We start from the raw sequence: 16067 nt of genomic DNA, 5'->3' as shown, positions 1-16067 counted from the left end.
GATGGTGAAGAGATTGAGACAGTTAACAGTTTTGGTTTGCTTGGCTCCACAGTCAACACTCTTGGTAACAGCAGCCAGGAAATCAGGAGACTAATTGCATTGGGAAAGTCAGCTGTGAGGGACCTCTCAAGAGTACTGAAGAGCAACAACGTCAGGCTGGTGACTAAGGTGCACCTGATCCAGGCTATAGTCTTTGCTGTTACGTGCTATGGATCGGAGAGTTGGACAGTGAATAGGGATGATAGAAGGAGAATTGATGCCTTTGAGCTGTTGTACTGGAGAAGAGTGTTGAATATACCATGCACTGCTAGGAGAACAAACAAAGAGGGTGAAGCCAGAATGTTCCCTGGAGTCAAGGATTCTGAAGCTTCATCTGGCATACTTTGGGCATGTTGCAAGGAGGGACTGGTCCTTGGAGAAGGACATCATATTTGGGAGAGTGGAGGGACAGTGCAGGAGAGGAAGACCCTCAATGAGATGGATCGATTCTTTGAGTGGAGTGGTGGAAATGAGTGTGTTTGAGACGGTGAGGCTGACACACAGGATAGAACAGCATTTAGGGCTCTTGTACATGGGGTCGCTGTGAGTCGCTAATGACTCGATGGCAGCTGATAACAACAAATGTTAAGGAGGGAGATCTGGTGGGCCCTGTGATAAGAAGTTCCACTACAGTCCCAAAAGCACATGGTTCAAATCCTCCGGTTGCTCCACAGGAGAAGCATGGGCATCCTACTCCCTTGCTGTTTAGTGCCTTTGAAGATCTGCTGGAGGGTCAGCTGTGAGTTGGTTCTGATTCAGCCGCACACAGCAACAACAAATGGTAAGGAGAGTAAGTGAGTGAATGCTTCTTCATGGTGGCTTGAGAATTTCACTTGAAGTAGCCCTCTGGATTAACTTCATGTTCTATGATATGTATGCATAATATGATGCTCTAGTGGCATATCTAGTGATGTCTAGTGGCTTCTCTAGTGAAAAGAAGTTGTGCTGCCAACCAAAAGGCAAGTAGTTTGAATCTACTAGCTGCTCCACAGGAAAAAGATGGGCAGTCTCCTCCCATGAGATTTACAGCCTCGGAAAACCCAATGGAGGGTCAGCTATGTGTCAGTACTGACTCAGTGGCATATAATTTAACATAAATTCTAAATTGTTCCTTTTTGTTATTGTAAACATCGATTTATGACATTTGCTAGTTTAAGATATAAATTACAAAGACTAGATATACCTCTTTTAGGGACAGAATATTTTAGTACAACTATAGTATAGTCTTGTTTAAAAAAAAAAAACGCCTGTCAGGACCTTGTTTACAATCAAGTGCCAAATTTAAGGTTGTTAGTATAGTGATTCTTTAGATCAGGTAATTTTTAGACTTATAGTTATGGACTTGGAGTCCATAAACACTTTTAACATTTTTTTCTAGTCTTTTATGTCTCAGATCCCTTCCTTATTTTGTCAGCTCACTTATTTAATTCTCAGATAGGGGCTAGCATTAAAATAAGGCTAAAAAGATCATACCAGTGCTTGAAACAACTCTGTACAAATTATAAATCTTGAAATGAAAAAGTGCTTTGAAGTTGAGATATTTCTTGAGGAAAGACTAATTTGCTACTGGCCAGGGCCCAGCTTCTCCTTTGCATATTCAAAACCTCAATTTTGTCCCATCTTCAAGAGTTGATTAGATTAGGTAATGCTGACTTATACTGAAAGCTCCTGAGAACACTGATATATTGGAGAATATCAATTTGTTCATTTACAATAAGAAACATAGCTTCAGAAGGGGCAGATATACTCATATTAGTCTGGCCAGCTTCTTGTTTCCCATAGACAACCCACATAGGAAGCCAAATTATAATCAGAAGCTTGCTTAGTGAGCAAGGATTTGGAACAAAAGAAGTTTTATAATTTGAATGTTTAATGACATCAAGCTAAGATCTCCTGATTCATTCATCTTTAAACAGAAAGATCCTTACCATGGGGTGTTAATTTTCAAGTTCCGTTGACTGAGATTCACTCTCTCCTGGGTGGTACTTGAATTGTTACTATCTTCATTTTCCTTGTAAAACTCTGCTGTGTTGTATTTCTGTTGCTTCTGATTGACACACTCCTTCTCAAGAAATTATAATCCTCTGACAAGTTGTATAAGAAAGTAAAAGGAGCTCTAGAGGTTCAATAGTAAGCTCTCAGCTACTAACTGAGAGGCTGATGGTTTGAAACAGGAGAAAGACCTGGCTCTCTGCTTCCCATCCAATTCTGCTCTGTCACTTGACGATGGGATTGCTAGGAGTTGAAAATTATTTGATGACGCCTAACCACATTTCTGACCTTAGGGGCTTTTTGTTTTGTTTTTAAAAGAGATCTGGTTTTTCTCATAAAAATTTGAAGATACACTTATTAACTCTGAGAGTATATCACACTATTATTTTAATGTATTTTCTCTGGGGACATCTCTATGGAGATATCTACTCACCAATTACTACAGCTTTGAAAAATAACCTTTAAAAAGGTAGAGAAAAGCATAGTCTCTCTTGACCGAATAGTGTGCATTTTCAAAACACTTCTTCATCAAGTAAGTTTTGAAAGCCTTTTCGTGTATTAGAGCTGCAAACACTTTTAGAAAGTGGTTCCCAGTCTTTCAGTGGTTCTCAGGCTTGGCTGCACATTTGTATTACCTGGGCAATTTTTAAAACTTTCTGTGTTCACTGGGCATCTCAGCCCAATTAAGTCAGATTCCCTAACAGGAAGGCCTAAGCAGTAACATACACGTGCACACACATACAAACACCTATATTTTTCTTTTTCTAGGTGATTACTGTGTACAAAGTTCAAAATCATGGATAAAAAACTTTGGTTTTATAAATAAGGAAATAGAGATCTAGAATGGTGAGCTGACATTTCCAAAGCATTAAAACTAGTAATTTTAAAATTTGAGGAGATACTGCCTTTTTATTGTATTTTATCTATTTCTTGGTTCTTGTTAAAATTGGTTATTTTTCTATTGATAAGCCTTTTTTTTTAAAAGAGGAGGTAGAGTTTTACTGTTTTATTGACATTGTAAACATTGTGTATAAATATTAGGTTTTTGAGAGAAGACAAAAAAAAATCATCTGAAAGTATGGTATTCTTGAAGAATAGACCATAGATCTTAGCATATTGATGAGCTACCTACCGTCAGTGTGTGTCAGAATCACTAATGACAGCACTGGAAATATGAATGAAGTGGAACTAGGGTGGAACTCTTGTATCAGCATTTTTTTTAAAAGCTGTGTAGAGGACTGTGATCTCTCTTAAGTTAAAAACCACTGCCATAAACCAGGCTTCATTTGTTACTGTGAGGGACAAAAGCATCCCAACTAATAGTAACCCCATGGGTTCATTAGTTTTTCATTGTTCATTGCTTTTTCTTGGTTATATTCTTTATGGGGGGGAAATCACCAAACCTTTTTCTTAATAATGTTTCTGGCTAAGTTTGAATCACTAGTCCTTAAGGTTAGTAGATGAGTACAAATTGTTTGTACCACCCAGGACCTACTTGCCAAGAAGAGTTAAATATACATAATGACCTAGGGAAGGAGGAAAAAAATATATCTTCATTTCTGTTTTCAGTTTACTTTAAAGTTTTGTTTTATATAAAAAAAATCCTTAAATTAAACTTTTAACTGTTAAGATTGTACACTGACATTTATTGTCATCCAAAAAAAGTTTAAAACCCATGTTTAGGCATCTACTTCCTAAACAACATGCCTCTGGAAACTCTATGAACTTTATAAAGGACAATAGTTATAGAAAGGCTTTACGCCTTTTGTTCATAGGGTCACTACAACATATACAGAAACAGTAAAAAGTACCAGCTTCCACAATTCTCAACACATGACCAGTATTATTTGATCTATAACAATACATACTCCTTCTGTACCTCCTTACCCCTAAATTATTTTAAAGCAAACCTAAATATTATTATTTCATCTATAGCAAACTGCAGCATGTATTTAATTTCAAAAATATAAAATATTTCCAAGAAAACTATGTGTCTGCAGTACCACCATATTATTGTTACACCCAAAAAAAATAATAATTCCTTTCATCAAATAACCAATCCGTATTTACATTTTTATTTTTACACAATTTGTTTGTTTAAAACAAGATCCGAGTAAGGTCCATACATTTTTTACTTGTTGATAGTTTTTTTTTAAGTCTCTCTTGTATTAGAGTTTTCTTTGGGTTCCCCCCGCCCTTTACTTTGTTGTTGAAGATGATAAAACAAGGTTGGTTGTTATGTAGAGTCTCTTAGTCCAAATTTTATATCCCTATGGTATCATGTTGCCCTGCCTCCTGTGTTTCCTACAAATTTATACTTAGGTCTGAAAGTTTAAGTAGATAATGGGTTCAGTCAGCTACTTACTAGGTAATGATGTTTACTGCTATTGGGATATGTCTAATGACTAGTTGCGATGTTACTACTAGCCCCTGATAATCTTTCCTTGATTCATTATTTCATTGAAAAAGAAAAAATAAACTGAAACCCACTGCCACCGAGCCAGTTTTAACTCACAGTGACTCTCTATCAGGTTCCCAAGGCTTCCAATCTTTGAGGGAGAAGACTGCCTGTCTTTCTTCCACAGAGCAGCTAGTGAATTTGAACCACTGACCTTTAGATTAATGTTGCAAAATATATGTTGCAGTAGGCCACCAGAGCACCTTAGTAATTCATTAGAGGTTACAAAATTATTACATATTACATATAATTGTATATATTATAGATAGTTATTTCCCTGCTAGTTAAGCCACTGTTGTTGTTGTGTACCTTGAGTCAGTACTAACCAATAGCTGACCCTCTAACAGCTTTTCAGAGACATTGAATCACATGGAAGGAGACTGCCCTTCTTTCTCCCACAAAGTAGCTGGTGAATTTGACTAGATTTCAAGGGCAACTTAGGAAGTTGTTGTTGTTGTTAAGTGCCGTCTAGTCGCAGGCCACTCATAGCGACCCTATGAAGGAGAGTCTTAGACGCTTAGGAAGACAAAACAAAATATTATAATGAAATGTGCTAAGAATTAGAGTCAGAAAATCAAAAGAGACAAACTCGGCATTTCTTAAGATGACAGAACTGAAGAACAAATTTAAGCCTCGAGTTTCATTACTTAAGGATACTATAGGCAGAATGTTGAATGATCCAGGAAGCTTCAAAAGAAGATGGAAAGAATGCACAAACACTTTACCAAAAAAGAATTTCATTGAACAGCATATGATCAAGAGCCAATGATGATGAAGGAAGAAGGAAGTTTAAGCTGCTCTGACGGACTTGGCAAAAAACAAGACCCCAGGAATTGATAGAATACCAGTTGACATATTTCAACTAACACAAGCAGCCCTGGATGCACTTACTAGGTTGTGCCATGAAATCTGAAGGACAACTACCTGGCCAACTCTCTGGAAGAGATCCATTATCTCATTAAAAAAAAAAAAAAGGTGATCCGGCAGTTTGGAAATTTTCAAACAGCATCACTAATATCACACCCAAGCAAGATCCTGTTGAGTATTCAAAAATTATTGGAACAAACATCAATAGAGAACTGCTAGATGTATAAGCAGGGTTTAGGAGAAGCCGTGGCACTAACATTATAGCCAATGTTAGATGGATCTTAGCAGAAAGTCGAGAGCACCAGAAGAATGTCTGTGTTTCATCTATATGCAGATCTATATGCAGAACAGATCATTTGAGAGGCTTGATTTTATGAGGAGGAATGTGGCATCAGGATTGAAGGAAGACTCATCAGCAATTTGCACAATGCAACTGAGGAGGGCCTGAAGCATTTGCTACAGATGGTCAAGGACTGCATCCTTCAATATGGATTGAAGCTCAACATTAAGAAAACAAAGATTCTTGCCACTGGGCCAATTAGCAGCATCATGATAGAAGAAAGTGAAATTGTTAACAGCTTCAATTTGCTTGACTCCGCAGTCAACACTCTTGGTTCTAGGAGCCAGGAAATCAAAAAGTGAATTGCATTGGGAAAGTCTACTGTCAGAGACCTCTCCAGAGTACTAAGGAGCATTGATGTCAATCTTGAGACTAGAGTGCATCTGATCCAAGCCATGGTCTTTGCAGTTACTTGCTGTGCATCAGAGAGCTGGCCAATGAATAAAGAAGATAGAAGAAGAGTCTATGCCATTGAGTTGTGAGAAGAATATTAAACATACCATAAACTGCCAAGAGAACAAACAGGTCTGTCCTCATGTACTTCGAAGCTCCATCTCACATACTTTGGACACATGGCCAGGAGGGACCAGTCCTTCGAGAAGGACAACATGCTTGGAAAGGTGGAGGGACAGCTCAGGAGAGGAAGTCCCAGCTGAGATGGAGTGACACAGTAACTGGGGTAATGAGGGTAGGTGTGTCTGAGACAGATTGGCTCAGGATAGAGCAGGCTTCAGAGCAGTAGCTATATATAGGGTCACCATATATATATATATTAGACTATATATAGGGTCACTATGAGTTGCAAGTGACTTAACGGCACATAACAACTACCACCTTTGCATTGGCAGCACAATTCCTTATCACTAAGCCATCCAAGCTCCCTAGCTACTAGCTCTTAAATTGATATCTGCACAGGGGGTGGTTTTGGCCATCTGAAGAGCGTTCTGTAGTAAATTTCTCAGGAGATGCTCATGGGCTCATTATTCCCATATTCACAATAGACTGTCTGGCTGTGAAGATCAATTTTGTCTTATATAAAATCCATGACTTACATTTTCTTTCCTTGAATACAAAAGCCTTTTTGTAAAAAAAATCTGGTGACAGTTTGAGTTTCTTTTCCTATTATTTGACTTTATCTTTTTTTAACTGGATAGTCAAAGATTTTTTCTTTAAGGGGTCAGTTTACCAAGATTACAAGATTTTCTTTAAATATATAATTTCAAGCATGTTTTCATTTTAGAAAGAATTCTCTTGGATATTGTTTTAGTCTTCTACAATATTGTTTTGGTTTTATTCTCGTGGCTGCTGAAAATGTATCTTTACTAATTTTTGTGTATTTTTTAAATGTTCTTTATCTCTTTCATTTTTTAATAGCTTTTTGAAATAAAATTCATATACCATAAAATTGACCCGTTACCCTTTTATACCCCACAATTGTACACACTAATTCTACTACTCTTAAACACTGTCTATTTTTTTTCAGCATTTTCCAACATCAGCAGTCCCTCATCATTTGTCCCTTCTCCTAGCTCCTGGAAACCACTGATCTGCTTCTGTCTCAGTCACTTTGCCCACTGTGGACAATATAAGCCCTTTTAATGTAATCATGATTTATGATTATCTTTGTTCCCTTAGAATGTTTTCAAGGTCCATATGTATTAACTCTTGTGTCTGTACTTCGTTCCTTTTTATTGTTCAGTGGGTGCTTATATTAGCTTGTATTTAATCACTGTGTGGCTATTTTGCATAATACTGCTGTGAACGTTCATGCACATGTCTTGTGTGAACCCATGCTTTCATTTCTCTTGAGTATACCTAACAACTGCCCAGTTGTTTTCCAAAGCAGCTATACCATTTTACATTCCCACCAACTTATGAGGGCTCCAGTTTCTCACATCCTCACCAACACTTTTTATTACTGTCTTTTAGTTAATAGCCGTTCTGAGGAGAGCTCTGGTAACATAGTCCTTAGGGAGTTATGCTGCTAATCCAAAGGCAGCATCTCTCTGCTGGTTCATATCCACAGCTGTTCTGCAAGACAAGGATGGGCAGTCTCCTCTGAAACCCACTGGAGAGGCAGCTATGAGTCGGTTCTGACTCAATAGCAACATGAGAAAGAGATTGATGCTGTATCTTTTTCTCTGCCTACCACTTTTATCTGAAACATTTCTTTCCCTTGTCCCTAATGTCTCTCCTCTGTCATCTACTTATGGAATCTGTTCCCAACAAATGTCTTCAGCAAGGTTTTGTCTTGGTAGAAGAATCCTGATCAACAGAGGGAAAATATGAACAATTTCAAATTTTAATGGAATCTAGAATTTCTAAAGCTATGGTGGCCAGATGAACCCCTGAAACTATTGTCCTGTGATAGTCTTTTAAACTTTATACCAAAAATATCCCTTGAACCATTTTACAGTCCCACCAACAATGTTTAAGAGTTCCTATCTTTCCACATTCTCTCCAACATTTATTATTTGCTGTCCTGTTAAGCTTTGCCACTGCTATTGATTTGCATCTCTTTTATTGCCAGTGATTTTTTTTTTTATTTTGGGGTGTTGTGTGTGTGTGTGTGTGTGTGTGTGTACTGTCAAATCGGATCTGTCTGGTACAGGAGGAGATTGCTTCTCGTTCTCCAGCAAAACATCTAGTGGATTCAAACTGTGTACCTTTAGGATTGCAGTGCAGCTTCTTGCCAGTAGGCCACCAGAGCTCCCTTATTGCCAGTGATTTTGAGCATTTCTTCATGTGTCTGTCGGTCATTCAGATACCTTCCTCTGTGAAAATTCTTCCATGTCTTTTGCCCACTTTGTAATTGGGTCATCAGTCTTTTCCTTGTGTAGCCTAACTTGGGAGGAACTGGAGAACATTATGCTGAGTGAACTGACTCAGTTCCATAAGGACGAATACTGTATAACGCCATTCATGTAGAATGAGCATGAGGATCCAGTGTAGGGGAGGGTGGAAACAGAGGGGTGAGGATGGGTGAGGGTAATCATAGCGTAACACAATTTAATGGCGGTGCGATGAAGGAAATGGGAAAGATCCAGTTTGAATATCAATGTCTCCAAACTTTATAAATAAACCAGTATAAAATTTTTAAAACTTTTAAAATAAACAAAACAAACCCACAGTTTTTGTAGGAGGAAATTGCCCAAATTTCTCCTGAGGAGGAATAAAAAAATCCCTTGAAGTCTTCTGAAACAATAGTTTAGCTTAACAAGTAACAGTGTTCGCCTTGCACAGTTGTGCACTTTTAAGATCTACCTAGAAGGAATCAGAGTACAGCAACAATTTGAAAGATTAGAGAGAAAACATTGGAGGCAATGTGTATATGTTAATGAGAGAGAAACCACTCAGAAAGGAAGGTGAGAGTCGTTGCACACCTTGATTAGTGTAATAATTGTCACTGAAATGTGCTTGTAGCATCTGTTGAATGATATAAGTTATACTGTGTTTCCTCAACAACAATAAAATAATAATAATTTTTTAAAAAGTTTGTGCCTCAACTGTAACTACAGTCTACTTGCAGTTACTTATAATGGGATTCTGCAACATCCATTCATTCCTCATTTCTATTCTCAAACCTGTTCCACCAGCTGTTTATTGGCAGCCTCGAAGACCTTTTTTTCTGTCATTTCTTTCTTTCTTTCTTTTTTTTTTTTTTTTTTTTTGAGGCTGTCATTTCTTTCTATGTAGCTCCTGCTGGTCTGGTTAGAAGTTTGTTTCCACCACTTATATTTTAAAATTTTTTTAATAATATCTCTTCTAATTTTGTTATCTATATTATTTGTGGGTCTTTGGTTTTGCTATTCTCACTGCTCCATCTGGTTTTACGGAAGGATTTCATAGAAAATTCAAATAGTATATTGCCACTGCTATCATCCTCCCAGAATGTTCTCAAGGGCAAATGTTTTTAAAATGCAGCCTGTTTCTTTTTATAAAAACTGTGGCATGTATAAGTTTAAAGAGTCCAGTCCAATAGTTTATTCTATAGTGTTGTGGAAAAAATTGTAGGAACTTTTTCTAGGCAGAGTTAAATAGCATAAAGTGTTTTCATACCTGCTGACGGCATGTCAGATCTTAGCTGTGCTAAGAATCAACTTTTCCCTTTCAGAATAACAAGCCTTTGTACTCATTTGAAGATAACTCAGACTATGTTTATGATGTTATGTGGTCACCCACCCACCCAGCCCTGTTTGCCTGTGTGGATGGCATGGGGAGACTGGATTTGTGGAATCTCAATAATGACACAGAGGTGAGTAGGAAAATAACAAAAATTGCACTGAAAAATAGAAAATTGGAGATTTATTGAATAATTTGTGAAATTCCTTTTATCCCAAGGAATGTAAAAGGTTTCAGTGATTGTGGCTTCATCACAAAGAAGCTAAATAAGCTTTGTACCCTAAATAATAAACAGCATGCTGTGCAGAACTGAAGGAAGAAATAATGTTGTCAGGAGCACTGGAGCATTTTCCTTTTACTTCTCAAAAGCACTATCATGCTGCTAATGTCCTGGCAAAGTCTCATTCATACGGCAACTCAGATATTTGTCATTTATAGGCTAGAAATTGGGTATTTTCAGGCTGCTGAAGTATGTTAACCTTAATTTGGAATTCTAAATTATCTCTTGGTCTCAGTAGAATTGTGAATCATTCATAAACATAAAGCCCAAATCTTCACTTACTTGATTGGAGTAAAGTGTATTTTGAAGACTCTTTTTTTCCATGGAGGATTGAAAAGCAGGTTCACTCTTACCTTCCTGTTGTTATCAACTTACTGTTAACTATAAAATAAATATAGAAGCCACCAGATTTCATCATTGCTATACTGAAATCAGGGAGCTCTACTGGTGTAGTCCATAGAGAGTTGTGATTTTAACCCAAACGTTGGCCCACCGAAGAGATGGCCTTTGCATTAGCAGTAGAACTCCTTAGGCCACCACAACTTCAAAATAAAAGAATGTTATCTACAGTTAATCCTTGTGTGTAAAAATGTTAATGTTCTAAAGGATTAAATGAATTATTGGGATGACTGATTTCAAGTAGGAGGATTATTATTAATCCATTTTTAAAATTTAGTTTTATTGTACTATTGAGTCAGACTCAAACATTGGGTATTTGCTCTCTGTGCTACAGAACAGCAAATAAATCTCCTCTTTCCTCCAGCACAGGAAGGCAGATTGCATGCCATCATGCAATGCCATCATCTTGCCTCTCTCCAGTTGGTTTTTAGAAACTAGGGACTGTGAAGAGGACTGAAAATCAATAGATAATAAGCACGTATTAAGATGAGTGATGAGAATGACTTATTATAAAATAAGGGGGTGATCAGACATTGTGGGTATGTTCTTAATGTTATAAAACAAAATGTGTATGATGATGGCTTGAAAAAAACCAGTAGACTTTGTGAGCTTTCCCTCTCTCACAATAAAAGAATAAATAAAATAAATAAAAGAAGAAACGAAGATTGATCTTAGAAAAAGCCCACATGACACCCTTACTGTGACCTGTTCTAGGACCTGGATCAAATCTCAGGTTTCACCTGACAGATGCAAGCTACCATAGTGCTTCGGGTCATCTGAAATTGCACTCAATTTGTTTATGAGGACTTTTGAATTATTTTCTTGGGTTTTGGTTTTTACTAGAGCTTTGGCAATATATTTTCAAATAGTTTTTACTTCTTAAGTTAAAGAAACAATAAAAAAAGAATACTTCATTAAAGAACTCTTTCAAAATAATGTGTCAAGCCAGGTAAGAATTTTCTATATCAGAACTTTATTTCCTCAGACCATTTTCAAGGATTGACTATAACATCATTCATAATATATTGTAGAACAGGAAGAAAGTTGGGGAAATGCTTTATCTATTTTTATCTTTGTTTTTTTCTTCTAAAAAAATGTAGACTGGTTGGAAGAAGGAATTACTGTTTTACATGTTTATAGAATCCTAGATGAAACTTTTAACACTGCACTCTATTTTAAATGACTCTAGGTGCCAACTGCCAGCATTTCGGTGGAGGGTAATCCTGCTCTTAATCGCGTGAGATGGACCCATTCTGGAAGAGAGATTGCCGTGGGCGATTCTGAAGGGCAGATTGTTATATATGATGTAGGAGAGGTATGGAACTCGCTGCCTATAATTTTGACGCATCTATTTAGCTTTCACAGCATTGCACTGCAGGCATCTTTGTGACTAAACCTAGTCTTTGCGGTTCATGCATTGTACAAATCATAAAGTTATAGAATAGATTTCACCACTAAACTCTTCTAATTCATTTTCTCTCTAAACTATATGTCTTATGTCCCTACGCAACAGATTTAGAGGAGAACATGGTATGTTCAAAGTAGTGTTGTTTGAAGCATGTTAGCTAGAACTTGGAAATTTTTCAAGTAGGAGATGAAATTTGGATTTGTAATTGGACTTTGGGATTGCATGTCATTGATAATGAAATAATATTTTCTTTTTCTGTATTCCTGAATTTGTTAGGCAGGGTAGTACAAACCAGAAGTAATGTCTTTTTAGAATCACCTGAGGATGATATCAAATGTCAGTCTTAAACCTTGAGCCTTATATTGTAAAGCCGTTGAAGTTAGATCCAATATGCTGACTGTGTCTCTGACTTATTTAGTGCTGTTCTTGGCTCTTCACAATGTCTTGGGTTGTTCCTCCTCCTTCTTAGGCTGGCTTAGTGCCTTAGTACTTTCCTTTTTCTGTGTCTCATGATTCCTTGCCTTCTCTGACTACTTCATGGTCCTTAGCATTTGAATCTGAAAGGAAGTGGATTAAATTGCTTAGAATAGTGCTTTCCAGTTGAACTATCTGAGCTGATTTAAATATTCTATATCTGTACTGTCCAGTTTGTTTGCCACTAACCACAGATGGCTATTGAGCACTTAAAATGTAGCTAATACAACTGAGAATTGAATTTTTTATTTAAGTATAATTAATTTCAATGTAAATAGTCACATGTGGCTAAATGCCACTATTGAGCACTGTGATCTTCTTGTTGTTTTTGTTACATGCCGTCGAGTTACCTGTGACTCATAGCGTCCCTATGTACAACAGCCCTAAACCCTGCTCTATCCTGTGTGAATCTTATTGTCTCTGACACACCTTCCCCCATTACCCCAGTCACTGAATCAATCCATCTCATCAAGGATCTTCCTCTCCTGCTCTGTCCCTCATTCCTCCCAAGCATGACGTCCTTCCCCAAGGACTGATCACGTCTTGCAATATGTCCAAAATAAGTCAGACAAAGCTTCAGAATCCTTGCCTCCAAGGAGCAGCCTAATCTCACCCTCTCTAGGACAAAACTGTTTGTTCTCCTAGCAGTCAATGGTATACTCAATACTCTTCTCCAGCAACATAGCTCAAAGGCATCAATTCTCTTTCTGTTATCCCTAGTCATTGTCCAGCTTTCTGATACATAGCAAGTAATTGCAAAGACTATGGTCTGAATCGGGCTCACCTTAGTCTCTAGACCGACATCGTTGCTCTGCAGTACTTTGGAGATCTCAGACAGCAGACTTCCCCAATGCAATTCATCTTTTCATTTCCTGGCTGCTGGTACCAAGAGTGTTCATTGTGAACCCAAGCAAACGAATTTCAATCACTTCACCATCTGTCATAATGCTCCCTGTTGGCCCAGTTGTAAGAATCTTTGTCTTCTTGATGTTGAGCCTCAATCCATATTGAAGGCTGAAGTCCTTGATCTTCTGTTGTGAGCTGAAAAGCAGGTAAATCCCTTTGCCTCACTGATTGATTTATATTCTAATATTGCATTGTCCCACGATTACAACATTAATATAATGGTAATAATTAAAACATATTGGTCACTGAACTACTTTAGTGAGGCAAAAATATCACAGACTTCTTATTTCTCCTTTTGCTAGTGGTATAAGGTGGCACAGCATCTGATGAAGGGATTGAGCTATTTTAAAATATTATATCCCAAACAATAAATAAAAGAAGCTAATTCTTACTAATCGTGCTTCAAAAGCTACGGAGCTGGAGTGGTAAAAAAGTTAAAAATTTTAAAGAATCTCTCTCCACCAACAAAATCCATGAGCTGGTGTCAGGAGTTATGTTTACACAGCATCATTATTACTCTCTCCTGCATTGATGGTAATAATAGCGAAGTAATTTCTGAGGCTGTCACAACACTTCACAAGCTCCGCCCTTTGTTTTGGAATGTTGTAAGTCATTGTTGTAGTCCCTCTAATTATGGAAAGGTCATTCGGGCCAATTACTACTTTTCCATGGCAAAATTCTTTGAAAACAAACTGAATGCTAGTGGGTAAAATGATCATTTATTTCAATATGCATCCAGCCTTGTCTTTCTTTTAACAGCAGATCGCTGTACCCCGCAATGATGAATGGGCACGGTTTGGCCGAACTCTCGCAGAAATTAATGCTAACAGAGCTGACGCGGAGGAGGAAGCAGCTGCTCGGATACCTGCATAGTTCCTGAAATGGGATGTGTAGCGCTAGTGGGTGTGGGCACGACTCTTAAGTAGATCGTAAGACTCTTTGCATGCTTCTGTCTAAATGATAATCAGATGGAAATTTTGCAGACTAAACTGTAGACTTAATGCCACAAGCAAGTCTTACAATGGCCCTTTTTATATTACATGCATCTTGTTTTGGATTTGTGTCATTTTTAATACAGCTGACTGACTGACTTTACAAATGCAGCCTTCCCTGAATTCTTATATACAGTTGTATATTTCGTATTATTCTTTGGAATTCTTTTCAACTTGTAACACTATTGACAGCTATTTCTAAAGCACAGATTATATAAGTTCTACATATTTTTAAATAATCGCAATTCCCTGTTATACTGATAATGTTCTCATTAACCATAATGTATAGAAACTTTGCTTATTCTTAGCCGTAGCATGCATATATATCTACCAAGTTCCATTCTGATATCCTTTTTCTTTATAATTCATGTGGTATCTATCTACAAATAAATAAAAAATATGCACTAACTTTTCATTTTTATTTACTCCTTGCAGTTTGAACCATCTCTAGGTGTCTTTTTTTTTTCATATCCTCCTTTAAGCTCCTGTTGTTAGCAGCCTTCTTACATCTTGTAACCTCTGTGCCTTAAATACACAACACAGTGAATACTGTCCATTTCCTGATGCAATATAAACTGATATTTAGATATTCTGTCAGTGAAAAAAAATTCCTCTAGGTAGGTTAGCTTTCATTTTAATACCTTCTTTTCTTTTCATCTAACATGTATTTACTTTAAAGAATAAATTGAAAGGTACCTACTATTTTCACTGATTGAGATTACTATGTATGTGAGTCCCATGAGAGTAAAAACCTTCCCTTGAGAGAAATTGATTTCATGGTTGTAGTAGCTGTAAAGGAAAAATGTTCAAATGAACTTACATTTTATAATTTAGTCAGCTCCATGTCTTGAGATCTAAATCTTGTTGCTACAACTTTTTTCTACAAGTCTAAACAGTGGTTGACAAGTATCTAAGCTATTTTAGGGTTACAGGGAAAAACTGATCAAGTGCTTTAGTTTATCCGCTGTGAGTTGTCCATTTCCTTGACCACCACCTTGGTATTTCTAAAGTTTAACTGCCTTTTTACTCAACAGAATGTGAATTAGGAAGGAAGATTAGAATTTTAACACTGTTGTTTTAGTCTTGCTGGGAAAGAAACTTACAAATAATAGCAAAACTTCTTAACCCTGATTGTTATATAGCTGAAGGAATGGTCCTGGAATACCAGATCCAAGCTCTGGTCTCAGCTCTCACCATCATGAGACATATGATTCGAACCGTATTTTTGTCTACCTGCTTCATTTTCCTTACCTAGGAATTAAATCTAAAAGGAGCTCCGGTAGCATATATAAGGAGTTGTGCTGCCAACCCAAAGGCCAGCAGTTCAGGTCTACCAGCTGTTCCATGAGAAAGATGAGCAGTTTGCTCCCATGCAATTTATAGCCTCCAAAAACCCACTTGAGGGTCAGCTGAGAGCCAGTTCTAGTGGAACAGCAGTGAAAGTGAATGAATGAAGAATTAAGTTTGGATTGGTTGATTTTCGAATTTTCCTCTTGCTCTAAAAAGAGTTACTTCTAATTACTTCAGCTAGTTCTCTACCTTTGTATATTTCATTTTCATAAACTGACTCTCTATTACTTTCCATACCAAAGATGAACTCTCTATATCCACTGGTAAACAGCTCTCATAATTAGTGTCTGTGAGTCAGAAGTTCAACGTCCCCAGAGTCACATTGTGTTGAAAAATTCATGTAACCAGCAAAAGGTAAACACGATCACATGCACAATCCTGCATTATCACAATAATAAACACTACTTTTTAAAAAATTATTAAATCATTGTACTACTACA

At 37.1% G+C, this 16067-nt stretch overlaps 1 protein-coding gene across 5 annotated transcripts in view; it reads left to right on the top strand.

Annotated features, from left to right (window-relative positions):
• DYNC1I2 (dynein, cytoplasmic 1, intermediate chain 2) overlaps positions 1 to 14680 on the top strand; it is a 73559-nt gene extending 58879 nt beyond the window's left edge. For all 5 annotated transcript variants that reach the window (XM_006878843.1, XM_006878840.1, XM_006878844.1 and 2 more), the window contains 3 exons: positions 9811 to 9951; positions 11687 to 11812; positions 14045 to 14680. In XM_006878843.1, the coding sequence (XP_006878905.1) occupies positions 9811 to 9951; positions 11687 to 11812; positions 14045 to 14158 (381 nt within the window). In that variant the 3' untranslated portion in view covers positions 14159 to 14680. The remainder of the gene's footprint in view (positions 1 to 9810; positions 9952 to 11686; positions 11813 to 14044) is intronic.
• Positions 14681 to 16067: the final 1387 nt, after the last annotated feature.

This window comes from Elephantulus edwardii, unplaced genomic scaffold (assembly GCF_000299155.1).
Source record: "Elephantulus edwardii isolate Elephantulus edwardi_28Jun2011 unplaced genomic scaffold, EleEdw1.0 scaffold00001, whole genome shotgun sequence".
NCBI lineage: Eukaryota > Metazoa > Chordata > Mammalia > Macroscelidea > Macroscelididae > Elephantulus > Elephantulus edwardii.
Note: the sequence above shows the minus strand (reverse complement) of the source record. Positions and strands in the feature narration are given on the sequence as shown.